General features: G+C 37.3%; 1 protein-coding gene across 2 annotated transcripts; it reads left to right on the top strand.

The window, feature by feature from the left end:
* The first annotated feature begins 6570 nt into the window (after positions 1–6570).
* On the top strand, positions 6571–9861 carry LOC109207440 (jasmonic acid-amido synthetase JAR1-like). 2 transcript variants are annotated; one of them, XM_019370360.1, is made up of 5 exons: positions 6571–6621; positions 7531–7842; positions 7937–8038; positions 8330–9123; positions 9298–9861. In XM_019370360.1, exons 2-5 carry the CDS (start codon positions 7538–7540, stop codon positions 9837–9839), a joined length of 1743 nt encoding a protein of 580 aa, XP_019225905.1. In that variant the 5' UTR covers positions 6571–6621; positions 7531–7537; the 3' UTR covers positions 9840–9861. The 2 variants fall into 2 exon arrangements, with proteins under 2 accessions (XP_019225905.1, XP_019225904.1); XM_019370359.1 differs by lacking the exon at positions 6571–6621 and adding an exon at positions 7054–7306.
* The last annotated feature ends 7357 nt before the right edge of the window (positions 9862–17218 follow it).

Genomic DNA, 17218 nt, shown 5'->3' with positions numbered 1-17218 from the left:
GCAAGTCTGAGTCAACTCAACAAATTAGTCTCCAAGGATCTGGTGATAGGGTTGCCTAACATCAAGTTCTAGGAAGACAAAGTTTGTGAGGCTTGTGCAAGGGGGAAGCAGGTAAGATCCCCTTTTAAATGCAAGAAAGTGGTAAGCACCACCAGAACGATGGAACTGGTTCATATGGATCTCTGTGGTCAAATGAGAACATTGAGCAGAGGTGGTAAGAAATATGTGATGGTACTTGTTGATGATTACTCTAGGTTTACTTGGGTATTGTTCTTAACATCTAAGGATGAAGCATTTGACATGTTTACTGCCTTTGTTAGAAAAACTCAAAAACAACTAGGCAATCAACTTGCATCAATTAGGTCTGATCATGGAACTGAATTTGAAAATGCTAAGTTTACTGAATTTTGTGATGACCATGGTATAGATCATAATTTCTCAGCACCTAGGACTCCTCAACAAAATGGAGTACTTGAAAGAAAAAATAGGACTCTTGAAGATATGGCTAGGACTATTCTTCTTTCTAGTAAACTGCCCCATAGCTTCTGGGCAGAGGCTGTAAATACTGCATGTTACATCATTAATAGGTGCATGACTAAACCCCTTGTATAGAAGACTCCCTATGAGTTACTTAAAGGGAGAAAACCGAATATATCCCATCTTAGGGCATTTGGATGCAAGTGCTTTGTGCACAATAATGGAAAGGACTCCCTAGGTAAGTTTGATCCTAGAAGTGATGAGGGAGTATTCTTGGGATATTCTTTACATAGTAAAGCTTATAAGATCTATAACAAAAGAACTATGTGTGTAGAATAAAGTGTACATGTGATTTTTGATAAAACTAGCACTCTTTCTGAGAGGCAGGAACATGAAGATGAAGCAATTGGGCTGGTAAGAATTTTAAATGAAATTACAGCCCAGACTGAAGCTGCACCAGAAGAAGGAACAGGTGATGGAACAGGTTCTCCTACCCAGGGCAACATGACAGGGGGAACTGACTAGAGAGGAACTGATCCTCAAACCTCAAGGGAACCTGTCCATGAACCTATTCCTCAGCAACAAAACTAGAAAGGAACATCCAAAGAAATTGACACTCCTATTGCAACATCCACGAAATTGGATATAGATGAACCTGATTCATCTGTTGATCAGAAGTTTTATAGGGGAATGATTGGTTCTCCTTTTGTATCTTACTGCTAGCAGACCTGAAATTGTTTTCAGTATAGGTCTTTGTGCTCGATTTCAGAAAAATCCAAAGAAGTCCTACTTGACTGCTGTCAAGAGAATATCGAGATACTTGAAAAGCACCACTGACCTTTGCCTCTGGTATCCAAAAGGTAGTAATTTTAACCTAGTGGGATATCCTGACGCTGATTATGTAGGTTTCCTTGTGGATAGGAAGAGCAAATCAGGTATGACGCACTTCTTTGGTTCATGTCTTGTGTCATGGGCTGCCAAAAGGCAAAATTCAATGTCCTTATCTACTGCTGAAGCGGAGTATGTTGCTGCTACTTCATGTTGTGCTCAATTGCTGTGGATCAAACAGCAATTATTGAACTTTGGAATTGATGTTGGTTGCATCCCTATTTTTTGTGATAACACTAGTGCTATTAGTATGACAAAGAACCCGGTTCATCATAAGAGAACTAAGCACATAGATGTTAGGCACCATTTTTCGAGGGACAACTATGAGAAAGGCTTGATCACTGTGGAGTTTTGTGCTACTAACAAGCAAATTGCTGACATCTTCACAAAAGCCTTAAGTAGAGATCACTTTGAGAGGAACAGGTTGGAATTAGGGATGATTAAGATCACCTAAAAGGACCAGTTCAAGGTTAAACGAAAAAAAAAAAGAAAAATTTGGTTAGAAAGTCTGTAAATAGTGTATAAGTAGATTAAATCTTGCTCAGTCTCATACTTTCCATAGAATACTATTGTGGCATGTGTTAAAATGACTCATTAATCTCTAATGATATTTTCTCTATTTTGGCAAATTTAGACTCACACAAGAGAATTATCAACGAAGAACCTGGTTCATCAAGATAACACGGTATGTTCTACACTCTGCATAATTTGAAATAACAATATTTGGATCATGAGCAGAGTCTTACCAAATACCAAACTTCTTTTGGACTTTTCTGTTACAAGTGAACCAGTCCCGTTCAAAAGACCAACCGAATGGAAGTACCTAAATTCTAGGGATACACTCCAATGTCTCTTCAAAGCTAAATTTCAGTTTGATTAAACTTCTAAGAGTCTGAAAAGCAGTAGTTACCCCATCAATTATTCCCCTGTATATTAATCAGTTTTAGTGTATTCCTTACTTCATCTCTCTCAAGCGGTTAAAAAAAATCTCTCATTCTTCTTTCATCTTCCAAAAACAATCTAATTCTCTTCTCTTCCATACCCTAGCCCAGATATGTCGAACACCTCTGAAAATCCTTCATCACCACCACAGGAAACCACTTCCACACCTTCTATAACACCAATCTCTAAGAAAAGATGATGGCTCATAAGATTGTCGCTGAAGGAGAGCAGATCAAGAAAATAAACAAGCAATTGAAAGCAGGTAGGGAAGAAGAATCCCAGATTCATTTAAGTCTGCTACTAAGGGGGAAGAAAGTAGGTATTCCAAAACTAAACAGGTATCTTCTGATTCTAAAGTTACTCCTGAGACAATTTCTGAAGATGCTGCAAATTTAGAGAATAGATTTGTACTGGTAGGATCTATAGCAGGTGTTGAGACTACAGAATCTGGAGAAGTTGATGGTAAAAATAAAAAGGGAAAATAAAAAGAGAGCAAGGGTGCTAGGAGTGATGTGAGGGGAAAGAGTAAAAGAGTGGTTGATTCTTCACCCACTCCTGTTGGTCTAACAAAAGAAACTGGTGAAACGGTTGTATGGGGAGAGGAATTTACTGAAATAGAAGAGAGCGTAAGAAAAACAAGGGGAAGTGGGTCTGGCGAAGCTGCTGAGGGGTTGGTTCAACTTGGGAAAAATATAGATGAACCTGTTCCATCTGAACAGGAAACCATCTTGGACCTACTGATAGGATTATCAATGGCACCAAAACGCGTGCCATTCCCTATGGTTTCATTCTCACAACTGTGCTTGCACATTTCAAGGTACAAGCAAGAACTGGGGTTAATACTCTGCTTGCTTGCGATTATGAAGTCAATGCCATTCCCAAAGAACCTGGTTCATCTAAAAAGACACATATCAATAGGAAAGTCAGAGTGAGGCAAAGGATGCTGACATAGCAAGGTTGAAGACACAATTGGTTGAGGTAAAATCTGAGAGAGATGTTCTCAGAACTAAACTTGCAAGGGAAAAGGAAAAGAATGATGGAATTCTTCAAGACATGCTGAAACTTCTCCAAGCAAATAACCTAGCCCCTACCTCTTCCAAGCCTTAAATCTTAGCCTAGTGTAGATCAACCAGTGACCCAATTCGAGACTTTTTGTTTCTTTTGCTCATGTTTTCAGTATTTTTATTTCTTCTTATACTCTGTGGTAGAATCTTATCAATCATCAATGAAATTCACTGTCTTTTGCTCTAACTATTTGTTTATATTTCTTTGATGGTTAAAATTCTTAGCTTGATCTATGATGATTAATTCATGATTGCATTTGAAGTAGCCCAGTGGCCATGAGTAAGTTTTAAAATCTGGTTATCTCACATTTCTATGCAACTTTTCGATGATGCCAAAAGGGGGAAAAAGGTTGTGCTTTAAACAAGTGATGTTTATAACCTAATGTACCCGGTCCTTGATGATAAGTGATAAAAAGGAAAAATGTTTCTAACATTGTGTTGATGTTGAGCTGAGTTCTGGCAGGGCCTAAGTGTATGAAAAGCACAGAGTTTGTCATCATCAAAAAGGGGGAATTTGTTGGCCCAAGTAAAGGTTAGTTTTGAAGACTGACAAAGGAACTCAGGTATGAACCAGGTCCATCTCTCAGGTCCATCCCTCAGGTTCATAAAAACGGGCAGATTCAAGCATGTGGGATGCACGTGAAGGAGATAAGCTTAACTTGGTGTATTTAATATCTCCTGATCGAAAAGGTTGCATAATTGATAAGGAGAAGGACTCATTACTCAAAGAGAACACTATCCAAGATAGGGAAGGAGTTAGAAGTTGAAATAAACTACAACTCTTCCACCAAGGAAGAGTTGCATCAGAACTCTAGTTATTTCTTCATCTACTAACTCTATAAATTGCAGGATGTTCTCACATTACAAGTGTTGCACAAAAATGCAGAAGTTAAATGTGAATTGAGAGCAAAATAGCAAGGCTTTTTGCAAGCAATTCGTGTGTGATTCAAGTGTGCAAACCTGAAGCTACATGAACCAGATTGAAGAACCAGCTCCATAAAGAGTTTTATGTGTCTTTCTTTATTTCTAGTTCAATTGTAGTAGGTGTTTTCATATTGTACCTTTCAGCTTTATCTAGAAGCAATTGTAATAGGTATTTTGAGTATTCAAGTTAGAGTTAACTTGAAGTTGTCGCAGCAGTTAGAGGTTGTGTGCCACAACGGGATTAGAGTTAATCCTTAGGTTTAGAAAGAGTTATGTAAATGTTGTTTTGGCTCATTGATTTTAGTGGAAGTTTGGGAAAATCCTACTGAGTAGNAACGGCGCCAAAATTTGATCACGCCCAACTATGCCTTCTAAAAAGGACAATGCGGTCGTTGCAAATATAATCCGGTTTACAAGTCCGGAGTCGAATCCCACAGAGAACTAAGGTTTAGCTACAGCTGTTCACTATCACCAAGAAGACAAGCTTGAACAATTCCTAACTTATAGATATTAAGATCTTGTGTTTAACTACTTAACTAACAAATTAAAATAGTAAATTAACAACTAAAGATATTGAGGGCTAGAGAAAAGATTAAGGAGGTCTAGAGTTATGATTTCCCCAATTGTCGGAATCCTTCCCGCTATGTCTTCTATAATTTCGCCTAAGTATTCTCTACCGATCATGAGCACTCTTATTACCGTAAATCTCTCCCGAGTAATTACGACAATTTACTAGACGCACTCTCCCGAGATACGCTAGCTGACTTTTAATACAGCTCACTTCAGATCGCTCCCAAGGCTTCGTTATCCCTAATTCCACCTTTAAACCCTCGGTTATTGATCCCTCATATACTCTGGGAGTGGTGTTGTTCAACAATTACCTAAATATGCACTCTCTCCCGAGTTATGCATACTATATAGGCACAGCTAATTGAGAGCTCTTCAACCAACCAAAATATAAACGTAGTTGAACAAATAGAGAAAAGTTATGGCTCAATTATATAAAAACATAACAAGAATTTATCCTACAAAAGGTTCTATCAAAACTCTAGATAACAAATTAGCTATTCATAATAGTATGTAAAACTACAATACTAAAAGTCATAACCAACAATTAAAAATAGGAAGAGGAAGGAAAAAAACTCGTAGAAGAATTCTCCGCCTTGCTCCCAATGTGTTCTTGCCTCCAAGGGTGTTGTCTAACCCTAAAGTAGTGTCTCTCCGCCTCCTTAGGTCTAATTTGTGTCCAAAATATGTCCTCCCCTTGTTCTAGGCCGGCCTCCTTTGTTTTATATAGGGTTTAGGACTTAAAATTCCATGTTTTACACTTTAGCCCCTGAAATTTACGCTTCCCACCGCGGTTTCACCGCGATCGCGGTGGAACCGCGGCCAAACGCCCTCGCGGATTCTTCATTCTTCAGAAAATGCCTTCCACCGCGGTTCTGCCGCGGTCGCGGCAAAACCGCGGTTTTTCACCCTGTTCCGTTTGGAATTTGGAAAAACGTAAAACATGAAAGTTGTAGCCCTTTGAGTTAGCTTTCCAACCATATATTGTGGAGCCCAAATGGAGTTCTGAGCAAAAAGTTATGTCTATTTTACTAGACAGTGCGCAATATGCCTCCTCAAGTCTTCGTTCGTACTTAATTATCAAATTTGACCCCCGAACACGATCCCGGCTTAATTCCTTGAGCTTTTACTCAGACTTCAAAGCTTAAAATCACTTAAATTCATTCCATAACATCTATATAGCTCGGAATTACACCTACAAGGCATAAAACACACAATTAGTGCAAAACACTAGCGATTAAAGCGCAAACTCAATTAAAGTGCAGTAAATTCGAGTGTAATAAGCGACTAAAATATGCAATTATAGCCTATCATCAATATAATATATATTTCGGTACGGTATCGGTATTTCGGTATTTTATCTTAAAATATCAAATACCATACCTAATACCAATTTTTTTAAAAAAGTTAAACCAAATACCATATCTAATACTAAAATGCCGTAATACCAAAATTTTCAATTTCGGTACGATAATTCGGTATTTACCAAATTATGCCCAACCCTAGCCGTAGCCGTAGCCATTCAACTTAAATGCCATAAATGGACATATCCCATTTTCACCTCACAGCATCGACCTAACTCTTTCCTTTTACAATTCTCTAATCTATTAGGGGTATTTTTGGTTAACAAAAAGTTCGTAGGGCCCACCTTGGACGGCGTTTATTGTCATTCACCAGCTATATATTTCTCTTCACATAATATTCCCTTAAAAAAAAACTGTCATTTAACTTCTTCATTTCTAAGCAATTTATAACACAGGTATAATAAGCATTACAAATATTCATATGATTACTTTGGTTTTTGGTCACTTTATTGAAACAAGTTCTGCTTTCATGTACTTCAATTCTTGTTTCTTTTTTTGGATTCTAGAGCCCTTTTTCGTTATTTTTAATATTTTTCTCTTTTTGGAAATTCTTATGTTGGAGCTTTTCTTTGTGAACTTTTTTGGAGTTTGGTCTGATTCTGGAGTTCATTGTGTCTATTTTATTTTAGTTGATTACAAAAAAACTTTTTTCAATGTTTTTCAGGTAACTTTCTGAATTAAGTAGCACTGAATTGTGAAGTCAGTATGGACTATAGAGTACATTAGTCCAACTTGCTTTCAGTTACCTTAATCTTATCCCCCCCCCCCCCCCCAACAGCCACCCCATCCCCACACACACATATATAGATCATTTTTCTTGTCTTTGTATGTCTGTCTAAATAGCTAGTAAAGATTCCATGAAAGTGTTAGTTTTTCTGTATTTATATGTATGTCTGATAAGCTATAGAAAAGATTCCTCTTTGGACTGTTTTATTACAAACATCAAATCGATGTTTTTACCTTTGTCTTTTGTGTACTATGTTCTGGTAGCCAACTGTGTAGAACAATCAAGAACAGGAAAATTTGCTGTCTATGCTGGTTTGACACCTACTTTTATAAGCTAGCAATGAGAGATTTAAGGTTCTTATAAACAGCTTTTTAGGAGTTGATTCATAGAATTTTGACTTATCTATATATCCAATATCCATATATACCCCCCCCCCCCACCCCCCCAAACAAAACAAAAATAGCCCCAACCCCACCTCTCAAAATTGTATAAACTACTTACTGGGAAGCTAATCTTTCTTGATTAGTAGTGTTAAAAAGTTGAGATCTTTGTTCTTATAATTAGCTATTTATTGTAGGAAAATCATGAAGATGTTGGTGGAGAAGATTGAGAAGAAGTTTGATCAAGAAAAAGTGATTGAGGAATTTGAGGATTTGACAAAAGATGCTGGCAAAATTCAAGAAGAGACACTTAAAAAGATACTGGAACAGAATGGAGGGACAGAATATTTGCAGCTATGGGGTTTGAATGGCAGAACTGATCCTCAGACTTTCAAGAATTGTGTCCCTATTGTCACTCACAATGATTTGGAGCCTTACATTCAAAGAATTGCTGATGGTGATCTTTCTCCCATTCTTACTGGAAAACCAATTGAAACTATCTCATTGAGGTAATGTAAAAGAGGATCTTTTTCTTTTGTGGGGTTCTTATTTTCTTGATATTTTTAGAAGTTGAATGAGAAAATTAAGTGGTTTGGTTTGCAGTTCTGGTACTACTCAAGGGAAGCCAAAGTTTGTACCTTTCAATGATGAATTGATGGAGTCCACTATGCAGATATTCAAGACCTCTTTTGCCTTTAGGAACAGGTAATGCTATTTGCCATTTTGTTCTATGTCCTTTATCTTAGGCAATTTGCTTTTTGGTTCATAAAATTTCTCTAATAATTGAAGCAGCCACGGAAAGTTAAAGACTTTAAATGATGAAAAATGTTGGGGGGACACATAACTAACTTCTATCAACTTGAGACTTTTCAATCCCAAGAAAAGAAAAAGACTGGTCATTCTTTCTTCAAGTAAATTAAATGTTTGGTCTGTTATAGCTTTAGCTAAATGTAATAGTTCTGGTTTTTTTTTTTTTTTTTTTTGTGTTTTTTTTAGGGAATTTCCAATTGGGAATGGGAAGGCTTTGCAGTTTATTTACAGCAGTAAACAGTTCAAAACAAAGGGAGGTTTAGCAGCAGGAACAGCCACTACCAATGTGTACAGAAATGCACAATTCAAGAAGACAATGAAAGCAATGTGTACTCCATGTTGTAGTCCTGATGAAGTAATATTTGGCCCTGACTTTCACCAATCGTTATACTGCCACCTTTTGTGTGGGCTCATTTTCCATGATGAAGTTCAAGTTGTTTCGTCTACCTTTGCCCACAGCATTGTCCATGCTTTTCGAACTTTTGAACAAGTATGGGAAGCACTTGTTGTTGACATAAGAGAGGGAGTCCTGTCGAGTAGAGTCACTGTCCCGTCCATAAGATTAGCCATGTCAAAGTTGCTGAAGCCTGATCCAGAACTGGCTGATACAATTTATAACAAGTGCTCAAGATTAAGCAATTGGTACGGCTTGATTCCTGACCTCTTCCCAAACACAAGGTATATATATGGTATCATGACAGGATCAATGGAACCTTACTTGAAGAAACTGAGGCATTATGCTGGGGAGTTACCTTTATTGAGTGCAGATTATGGTTCTTCCGAAGGATGGGTTGGAGTAAACGTTAACCCGAAATTGCCCCCTGAGCTAGTCACTTATGCAGTATTACCAAATATTGGTTATTTTGAATTCATCCCTCTCGGGGGAAATCTCAATGGCATTGAGCAAGCAAATTCTCCGGTGGGCCTGACTGAAGTTAAACTTGGCGAAGAGTATGAAGTTGTCTTTACCAATTTTGCAGGTACAATTTAAAGACTCAGACTTTATACTTGAGCCTCAGTGTTTTATTTGATAACATTAAGTCATTCATTCAGCTGAATGAGACAATTCCTCTCTGGTTTTCACTTAGTCTACAGGATTTTCGTTATATGCACTAACAGTATAATTGACGAGTTTATGAATGTTTATACGACAGGTTTATATCGTTATAGACTAGGTGATGTGGTAAAGGTAAAAGGCTTTCACAATGGGACTCCAGAACTCCAGTTTGTCTGCAGAAGCAACCTTTTGCTTAGCATTAACATTGACAAGAACACAGAGAAAGATTTACAACTAGCCGTGGAAGCTGCAGCAAAGCGCTTAGTAGACGAAAAACTAGAAGTAGTGGACTTCACGAGCCATGTCAACGTCTCAGCTGATCCGGGGCACTATGTGATCTTCTGGGAACTGAGTGGGGAAGCAACTGATGAAATGTTACAAGACTGCTGCAACTGTTTGGACAGATCGTTCATCGATGCAGGCTACGTGAGCTCCCGGAAAGTGAATGCAATTGGAGCACTTGAGCTGAGGATTGTAAAGAGGGGAACATTTCATAAGATATTAGATCATTTTGTAGGATTAGGAGGTGCAGTTAGCCAGTTCAAAACCCCTAGATGTGTTGGTCCAAAGAATAGCTCATTGCTCCAAATACTGTCTAGTAATGTTGTTGAGACCTATGTTAGTACTGCCTTCTGTTGAACTAAGTTTATAATTCACATAATTCTAATATATTTTTCCTAAATCTATTATTTCCGTTCTATGATTTTGCTGTTAACATATTGTTTCTATTCAGAATAATATGTTTTTGCTAAATAAATAATTTATATTTATTAAAAATAATTTTATGGAATCAATTTAGAACTGAGTGGATAGAGACATAAATTACACTGTATGACACAATTTTGAATTAAAAATATAGCAATGATCAGTTCATTTATATTGTTAACAGATTTAAGTATCTCAGTCCAGTGGCGTACGTAGCCGCACTATGTCAAGGGTGTTCATGCAAACGCCCTTCGTCGGATAATTATAATGTGTATGTCATATTATATTTTGAACACTCTTAACACAGTTGAGTGAGATAATCTAGTGGTCTAGGGTTTTCAAAGTAAGGTATTATTTATGGGTTTGAATCCCTATCTAAACATATTTATTTGCTAATTTTGTTTGCCAAAATAAATCGGAGACCATCGTATGTGCTCTATTTGACTCTTTTTCAATCAAAAAATTTCTAATAAATAACTCTTAAAACTTAAATTTGTGCAAAAATAAACAACTAATCTTAAATGTTGCTTCTTAAGTAAATTTTACAATTTAAAAATCAACCTCTATAAAAATTTCTTCAACAAAAGCTCTATACATACTACAGTACTCTCGACTCTCTCTTTCATTTGGTTTTATGCTTACTTTCATTAGTAATTTTTTTTTTGCCTTATTTTATGTTAGTTTTGATTTATAAAATTATTGTTCTATTACAAGTATTTTAATTGTTTAGCTAAATACTGCGTAGTTTGATTCATAAAAAAAATCATCAACTTTCTTAAAGTTTGAATATCCTTGACAAGATTCCGGGCTACACCACTGTCTCAGTCATCATAACATAAAAACTGCTTATCAACACTTCTCCGCTAGACACATCAATTGCTTATTTTGAGTTTTAGAACCTCTATTCAACATACAGAAACGGAGAGGATTTTGGGACCACAACTTCAACTATTAATTATTGGTTTCGAATTTAATATATATACATAAACTCAACACACTAAATATGTTGTTTGAGTAAAAGCTATTGGATCAAACACATAATTGCTTATGTATAAGGTCCGCTCCATCACTTAAAAAATATTTTTCACTGAGGAAGTTTGCATTTATTCTAGCATTGATCACTGCAATAGCTACAAGGAACTAATCACGCTAAGATATATAGAAACAAACAACAGAAATCATGCACTTAAAGTAAGGATGAAAAAGTGTATTTACAAAATACAGGAAATATAAACTGAACAGGTTTTTGCTTATTTATTTATCTTTATAACTAATCTTCTTCCAAGAACTAATCCTGTTGCAAATTTTAATAATTCCCCATTTTACCTTCTTTGGTTCTTCTCTTCTTCCTCCATCAGCATGCTTTCTCTTCCACCCAACTTTCCTCTCCATTAAACCACTGAAAAATTTCTTCATTGAAGACCCTTTGACCTTATTTGAACTAGCAGCCTTTGCATGAGAAGATTCATGACTGATTATTATGTCCTTTCTTGTCCACTGAGACATGGCAATTCCATGAGATGTCTATCAATGACATGGTTGAGTGTAACCAATTCATAGGAGTCATATAAAGGGCTACCACAATCCCATATCTTTAAAGCTTCATCTTCATCTTCTTTCTTCACATCTAAATATTCTGCTTCTTTTTCTGTTATTTTCATATGGGCAACAATAGAGTTCTTTTTTCCATTATCTGCAGGCATGTTCTCTATAGACAGAGATTCTATGACAGTGAAATTTGAGCTGGCTATATAATTAATTAAGAGACCACAGTAGCAAAGCCAGAAATGTTTTCAAGGTGTTTAAACTTGAAATTAAAGAAGTAAAAAAAAATTCCGATAAAGGATGTTCAATATAGGTTTTATACATCAAAAATCAATATTTTACTTATATACATAGTGTAATTTTTCATAATATTACTGACCACCCTTAGCAAAAGGTGGCTTCGCCCCTGAAGAGACATGTGGTCTTAAACGTGACATTACTCTTGTATGACGGTAAGACTTTTGAAATGTGTAATGTTAAATATGTTATAATATTTATATGATCATAAAAGTTTGTCATTAAAGTAAACCGAAAATTTTTAAGTTACATTATTTTCAACTTTAAAATGAAATCTTTTTTTTGTGTGGCATATTTACAAAGAAAATAGGATCAGATAAACTGAAGCAAAAAGAGAATAAGTTAACTAGGGTCAACTGATATGTTAGGTGTTTGCCATAATTTTCTTACCATATTTGGTTTTCCTATCTCTTGAAGGAAAAGGGCAATATAATTACCTTAACTGGGTTTTCCTTTTTGTAAAAGGAAATTATAAATCTCCATTATTTGGCTAGTCCTTTTTCTTGTAGGAAAAAGTTTGGACTTCTATAAATTGAGGATCCTTCCTTCTTATTCAGTAGCATCCACAATGTAGCCATAGGGGGCTTGAGAGTCTTGTTTAGGGGGAGAACTTTACGGGACAAGTGTTAGTGTGTCACTTTTGTTTGCCTCTTTGTGAGGTTGTTCTCTCGATATTTTTTACTCTCTTTTTATTATAGTGGATTGCTCATCTCCACCGTGGATGTAGGTCAGTTGACCGAACCACGTTAAAATTTGGTGTTCTTTATCTTCTTTATTTTCGGGTTTGCCTCTTCCTCAACATAACAGTGGTATCAGAGCGAGGTTTAAGACAGGTTCATCTTAGCGGGTTCAGTTCTAGCCGCAACATATTTGACGATAATCGTAATTTTTGTCCGAGAAATTTGACCGGTGTGCTACGCACGTTGAGACAAACTTTGTGGTGGAGATTTGGAGATGCGACCTGTTGAAGGCTATGTGAAGAAGGTGGATCAAGTTTATTTTGTCAGAAAATTCAGGCCAAGGGGGAGAATTGTTAGGTGTTTGCCATAATTTTCTTACCATATTTGGTTTTCCTATCTCTTGAAGGAAAAGGGCAATATAATTACCTTAACCGGGTTTTCCTTTTTGTAAAAGGAAATTATAAATCTCCAATATTTGGCTAGTCCTTTTTCTTATAGGAAAAGGTTTGGACTTCTATTAATTGAGGATCCTTCCTTCTCATTCAGTAGCATCCACAATGTAGCCATAGGGGGCTTGAGAGTTTTGTTTAGGGGGAGAACTTTACGGGATAGGTGTTAGTGTGTCACTTGTATTTGCCTCTTCGTGAGGTTGTTCCTCGATATTTTGTACTCTCTTTTTATTATAGTTGATTGCTTATCTCCGCTGTGGATGTAGGTCAGTTGACCGAACCACGTTAAATATTTGTGTCTCTTTTGGTAGATTTCTCTTTGTTGTGTGATTTATCGTCGTTCAACGTTTGCTTTGCTAGATTCCGCGTGACGCCTGATTTTTCGGTCCTAACATGATATAGTTTCCTTCAGATTTTCAAGTCAAACTCCGTTCATTCAAAAGGAAGTAGTTACATTGTTCGTCATGAGCTATCCTTCCAACATATCTATATGCCTCAGAAAATTGTCAATTTTAAAGGTTTTAGAGTTTGAAACTATGAATTTAAATTTTTGATTCTTTTAACTTATTTAATAAGAATTACAATTTATATATATTCAATAAAAACTTTTAAGAAATATAAAACTTAGACCAGAACCATTAGATGTTGTGGAGCTCATAAGATATACTCTACCTTTGCGCTGTCACTTTCTCCCAAGCGGGTAAACATAGACATCAGCACTCGTCCAAAAAGCTAAAACCAAAAGTGGATCAACAGACCCACTTCAACAATATCGCACTTTGATCTGATCAACGGAACCGACAAGTGGCAGTAATTTTGTCCTATTAGGATTAGTTAAATTTAGAAGTGGCCCATGACTACCGAGTCAACCTGAGCCCAAGATCATCCCAAAAGTTCGGTTGGGGGGTTGGTTCAAAATATTTGGCAAATACGTATCCAAATTCAAGTCAGTGGGTGCAACAACAAATTAGGCGATACAGAATATTTTACGGGCGAAAAACATCATGTTGACCAAGTCAACAAGAAGGAAGCCTTCCAAGACTGCCATGTGTCTTCAATAGGATGCAATAACTTGACCTCAAAGGGTCGACATCACGAGAAGACAACGCGTCGTCGACGAGGTCGAAGTGAATCAAAAGAAGACAAAGACGAGGACGAGCACTCCTTTTTGAAAAGTTTTAGGATTACTATTCCCTAGAGAATATTGGAATATTTTTTCCGGTTATCTAGGGGTTTTTGTCCCATGTACCCTTATAAATAGAAAGATATGTAGTTATGTGAGGGATTGGATATCCATGGTAAAGAACAACATATTGACGTTTTTTGAACATTCTCTCTTTATCACATACATACAAAGTTCACCTTTTACATCCCTATCTATATTTTCTTCCCTGATTCAAGAAGGATCCGAATATTCAAAGGCTTATTATCACCCATTATTGTCAAAGCAATTATTGGGGAATCTTTTTGTGGGGGACCTTTATTCAATGCCGTTTATTGTTATTTATTGCTCTTTGGATCCATATTCTTGAGTTACTCAATACTCCATTACTGATATTATTTATTGTTATTCAACAATACACGTGGGATACTTCACATAAATACACTCGGTCTATTATTTGGATATTAATATTGACTTAGATTAATCCTTTTTTTTATTTATAAATCTAATAGTATAAACCTAGATCTAAATTTTGGGTCATACAGTTTGGCGCCTGTATAGGGTAAATATGTTCATATTTAATACTCGCATAATTATTAAGCGACACGTGGAGCCGATGGCAGATGAAAATCGAGGCAAATGGCAATTAGGTCCGAAGGTAGCAATCTCGTTTGTCCCCGAAGGAAATGATGTTCATAAAGACAAAATATATTACTGCCACCCGATAGCATTTAACGGAGAATATTCTATAGCATTAAGTACGTAGTCCGTTATAGAGAATATGACATTCATTGCCTACCATTACATATTCTTCAATGGCCCCCATAATTGTCATTTAAGAGGGGCTTTGATCCTAGGACCTTGTTTTCTAGGAACAACTATAAGTAGCGAGCATAACAACCATTGTAAGGAACTAAAATTTTCTATCAAGTCTATACTACACACTGTTCAAAGCTTAATAATATTTTTTCTTTTTTCTTATTAATATCATTACTGTTGCCTCCGGAAGTTCTCTCCCGGAACCAGGATTTCTATTGTCTTATCTCGATTTCAATGCTAAGTCTTATATTATCGTTTAATTTATTTATCATTTTGGGATTAAATCAATTCACTTGTCTATAAACCACATATAAATTCAACTGTACCATTTTATGGGTAAACAGTTTGGCGCCCATTGTGGAGCTTAGATAGTTGTATAATCAAGTTGACCCTTGCATCTATTACTAACTCGTTTAATTCTTTGATCTTAGCAAAAATCTAGAAAATGACAAATAACGATGTCAATATCGCACACAACGTTGAGGCCTAAGGAAATCAACCTCAGCACGAAGATTCGATTAGTGATACCCACAAAGAGGGGGATGAAGCCACGCTGGTGCATGGCGGGCAATATCCACGACATGTACGAGCAGCAACTCCTGATAATGCTAAAGACGAGCATGTCGCTGAAAAAGTAAAGATCTTGAGGGAGCAACAAAAGGCTATTATGGCCACCTCTCACGGAAGGATCAAGTCATGACAAAGTTGAGGCAGGCGTTATCATGTGCTTCCAACAACGCAAATGGACGAGGTCCAGTTCCTCCCGGTGCTCTCGCAAACCAAACAATGCAAAGGGTTGACAACAATACCCCAAGGGGAGAAGTCAGTTTTGACAGGGCTGGGGGAACGGTAGCGGATCCGGTAATAACAATGAGAATAATCCCTTTAAAACCGAACTTATGCGGTTTATGAGGGAAATAAATTCCCGAATGGATCATATTCTGGGTGCACCATCGGTATTGAAAGGACAAGACTAAAAGAAATACACCTAGTTGCCGTTCAAACCAAGCGTAGCACCATAATTGATCTCGAAGCGGTTCAAGATGCTAGACGTGAAGAAGTATGATGGACTTCGGATCCTCAGGAGCAGATCACCACCTATACAACGGTAGTGAATGGGAATGATTTAGCTCCGCACGAGATTAAGTAAGGGCCTTGACATGGTATTCGCTCTTGCCTGAGAAATCAATAGATTCCTTCGAGATGCTCGCGGATTCTTTTATCAAGGCCCATGTCGGGGCCAGAATCGTACAAGCCCGAAAGGCCGACATATTCAGGATTGCACAAGGAGAGTCTGAATTGCTGCGGGAGTTTGTGACCAGATTCTAAAAAGAAAGGATGCTGCTACCGGTTGTACTGGACGAATGGGCAGTTGAAGCATTTACTAAAGGAATGAATTCGAGAAGCTCCGATGCTTCCCAAAAATTTAAATATAAGAATTGAGGATGATCAGCTCGATTTTGTGGCAATAACCAAGGTCGGGACCTGGAGAAGAATAAGGATAAATCGAAGGATGATTTCGACATTGATTGGTGATCTTCAAGAGGTCGGTTTCTGCCATATGAAAGGGCCGAAGGACGCGGTAGAGGTTTCTGGTCGTCGGATAGATTCACTACCGATAGGAGAACTGATCGCGACCGGAATAACAGATCATTCAAGGAGATATCGGGTTCCCGAGACTCCTCCTACCCCAGGCTATCCGAATACAACTTCAACGTTAGCGTAATGGAACTAGTATCGGCTATGAGGAACATTAAGGAAGCACGGTTCCCGAAGCCAATGAGATCTGATCCCAGTCAGAGGGATCCTAATTTGTAGTGCGAATACCATGGGACCAATAGTCACTGGACTGGGGACTGCCGACATTTGCACGAGGAGGTGGCAACATTGTTGAAAAATGGCCATCTCAAAGAATTTTTAAGCGACCGGGCCAAAAAAAAACTACAGCCGTAATTGTGATAACGCGGAACCTTCAAAAGCAGGAGAAGATCCTTCTCATCTGATGATCAACATGATTTTCGGGTATCCTTCTCGTCTGATGATCAACATGATTTTCGGGGGGGGGGGGGGGAACGAGATTAATGGTGTGACATTTTCGACGGCAAAAAGGACAAAGGTGTCGGTCACCCACAGAAAGAGACTCCGGGAAGTCGCTGAGGACGACATTACTTTCACGGAGGAAGACGCAGATGGATTAGTGCTGTCGTACAACGATGCCTTGGTAATATCTCTTAATGATTGAGATTTTAAAATAAAATGTGTTTTGGTAGATCTAGGAATTTCAGCCAATATTATCCAGTAAAGAGTGCTGGAGTAAGCCAAGTTGACCAGAAGTATCATTCCGACCACAAAACTCCTCGT

Source organism: Nicotiana attenuata, unplaced genomic scaffold (genome assembly GCF_001879085.1).
Source record: "Nicotiana attenuata strain UT unplaced genomic scaffold, NIATTr2, whole genome shotgun sequence".
Taxonomy (NCBI): domain Eukaryota; kingdom Viridiplantae; phylum Streptophyta; class Magnoliopsida; order Solanales; family Solanaceae; genus Nicotiana; species Nicotiana attenuata.
The sequence above is the reverse complement of the archived record's forward strand: the minus strand, read 5'-3'. Positions and strand labels throughout refer to the sequence as shown.